The following is a 1,865-nucleotide window of genomic DNA, read 5'->3' as shown; positions in this document are numbered from 1 at the left end:
TGGGTGCTCCGAGGATGCAGACGACGGCTCCCCGGCTCCGGTCCGGGAGAGCCCCGGGACCCTGAGGTCCACTTCCGGGGTCACAGGTCACTCGCTTCGGGATCCACACTCGCCCCGCTCCTGCAGGCGCCGGCCCAAGGGGGAGGCCGGAAGAAGGTGCCGCGAGCCGCCAGCCTGCAATGGCGCATGCGCCCGACAGGCCCAGTTGGGACCCGGAAAAGGAAAACCTGACGGCATGAATGCGCAAGCGCGAGAAGGCGTTGGGACGCTGAGAAGCCGGGAGCCCTTTGGGCGTGCGCAGAGTCCAAGTCTAAGGGAGGAGAATCCAAAGGGTAGAAGCGCGTGGGCGCATGCGCACACCTAGGCGTTGCCAACCAAGCGAAAACCACCACTGGGCGGAACTAAAGGTGCTTTGGTGTGGGTCCGGCGCAGGACCTGTTAATTGGCGCAAAGCTCTTCCAATTCCTTAGCTGGTTTGGTTCAGTGGATAGAGCGTTGGCCTGCGGATTGAAAGGTCCCAGGTTCCATTCCGGCCAAGGGCACCTGCCTGGGTTGCAGGCTCGATCCCAGTAGGGGACGTGCTGGAGGCAGCCGATCAATGATTCTCATCGTTGTTTCTCTCTTTCCCTCTCCCTTCCTCTCTGAAATCAATAAAGAAATATATATATTTTTTAAAAGGCCTTCCTATGAAGGTGGGGGGGGGGAGGATGGAGGCGTGGACTCCCCAGGGCTACAGCGATATTTCAGCTCCACTGGAGCACCTCCCTCTAGGTCAACCCCTTTTAGTGCTGGACCGCAAACGTCACGAGCGTCTGGGGACTGGAGCTGCCTCTACTTCCGGGTCAGAGCTCAGATTTGGAGTGCAGAGAGCGACACTCCAGAACAGGCGGGAATAGTCGAAACAGGATAGCGTCGTTTTTCTTAAAGTGACAGGCTCAAGGCAATTGGGGTCAACACTGTGGCTGAGGGCGACTTAACTATTCTGACTCCAATCGCTGGCTAAGTTCAGGACAGGTCTCGGGTTTCTGCCTACTTGGGAAGAGGCATGAAGAAGCGAATGCTTCGCTGGTGAGGGGAAAAGGAGCGCCTTAGACAACCCGCTGCAAGAATTTGAGGTGCAGCCAGTTCTGTCCTCCTCCAATCTCCCCCACCCCCGCCCCACTAGCTCTGCAAAGCTGGTCCCCATTTCAGATGTGAGAATGAGGCGCGGAGAGGATGGGTCACAACTTGGGAGCCGAGACCAGACTCGGGTTTACGCCACTTCCAAGCCAGGATCTTAACTGACGCTGATGCAGGGGGCGGGGGTGGCCCATCCGATCAGAGACAACCTCGGCGGGGGCCGGGGCTGCCCTGCCCTCCTTCTGTCTCCTGCACCGCGACCGGGAACTCGCCTGCTTGGTCTCCCGCAGCCTCCGGTTCGGGAGCGGTGCTACCCGCTCGCGTCATCTGATGCTGTTTCCTGCAGGAGGGAGAAGAGCGGAAAAAAGTGAAACTCCACCCTCCACCTCTGCCTCCCGCCCCCGGGGCCAAAGTACAAAGGGAGGAGGAAGAAGGGAACGGGGGTTGGAGCCATCGGGCCGAGGGAGCTGGGCCAGGAAGGGGCAGCTCGGCCCAACTAGGGACGCTCCAGCCACCCCTGCGCGAAAAGACCCAACCGGAGCCCGGGCGCTGCCCCTGGCCGGCTCCACCTTACACTTGGCGGGTGCTGGAGCCAGGCTCCCGGGACTGCGGAGGGACGCCAGGCCCTTCTGAGCTGGCCATGGTGAGACGCCAGAGACCCCGGGGTCCCACCCCCCGAGCCTGACCACACTGGCCTGGCTGGCCCTCCTCGGAAAGCCCGAGATGCGGCGGGCCAGGAGGCGACA

General features: G+C 61.5%; 1 protein-coding gene across 1 annotated transcript in view; it reads right to left on the bottom strand.

The window, feature by feature from the left end:
• Positions 1-1,761, bottom strand: part of PCNXL3 (pecanex-like 3 (Drosophila)) — a 21,465-nt gene extending 19,704 nt beyond the window's left edge. The window contains exons 1-2 of the mRNA XM_014538214.1: positions 1,694-1,761; positions 1,392-1,459 (exon numbers count right to left, since the gene is read on the bottom strand). Of these exons, the coding sequence (XP_014393700.1) occupies positions 1,392-1,459; positions 1,694-1,761 (136 nt within the window). The remainder of the gene's footprint in view (positions 1-1,391; positions 1,460-1,693) is intronic.
• Between the last annotated feature and the right edge of the window lie 104 nt (positions 1,762-1,865).

Source organism: Myotis brandtii, unplaced genomic scaffold, assembly GCF_000412655.1.
Source record: "Myotis brandtii unplaced genomic scaffold, ASM41265v1 scaffold187, whole genome shotgun sequence".
NCBI classification, from domain to species: Eukaryota; Metazoa; Chordata; class Mammalia; order Chiroptera; family Vespertilionidae; genus Myotis; species Myotis brandtii.
Note: the sequence above shows the minus strand (reverse complement) of the source record. Positions and strands in the feature narration are given on the sequence as shown.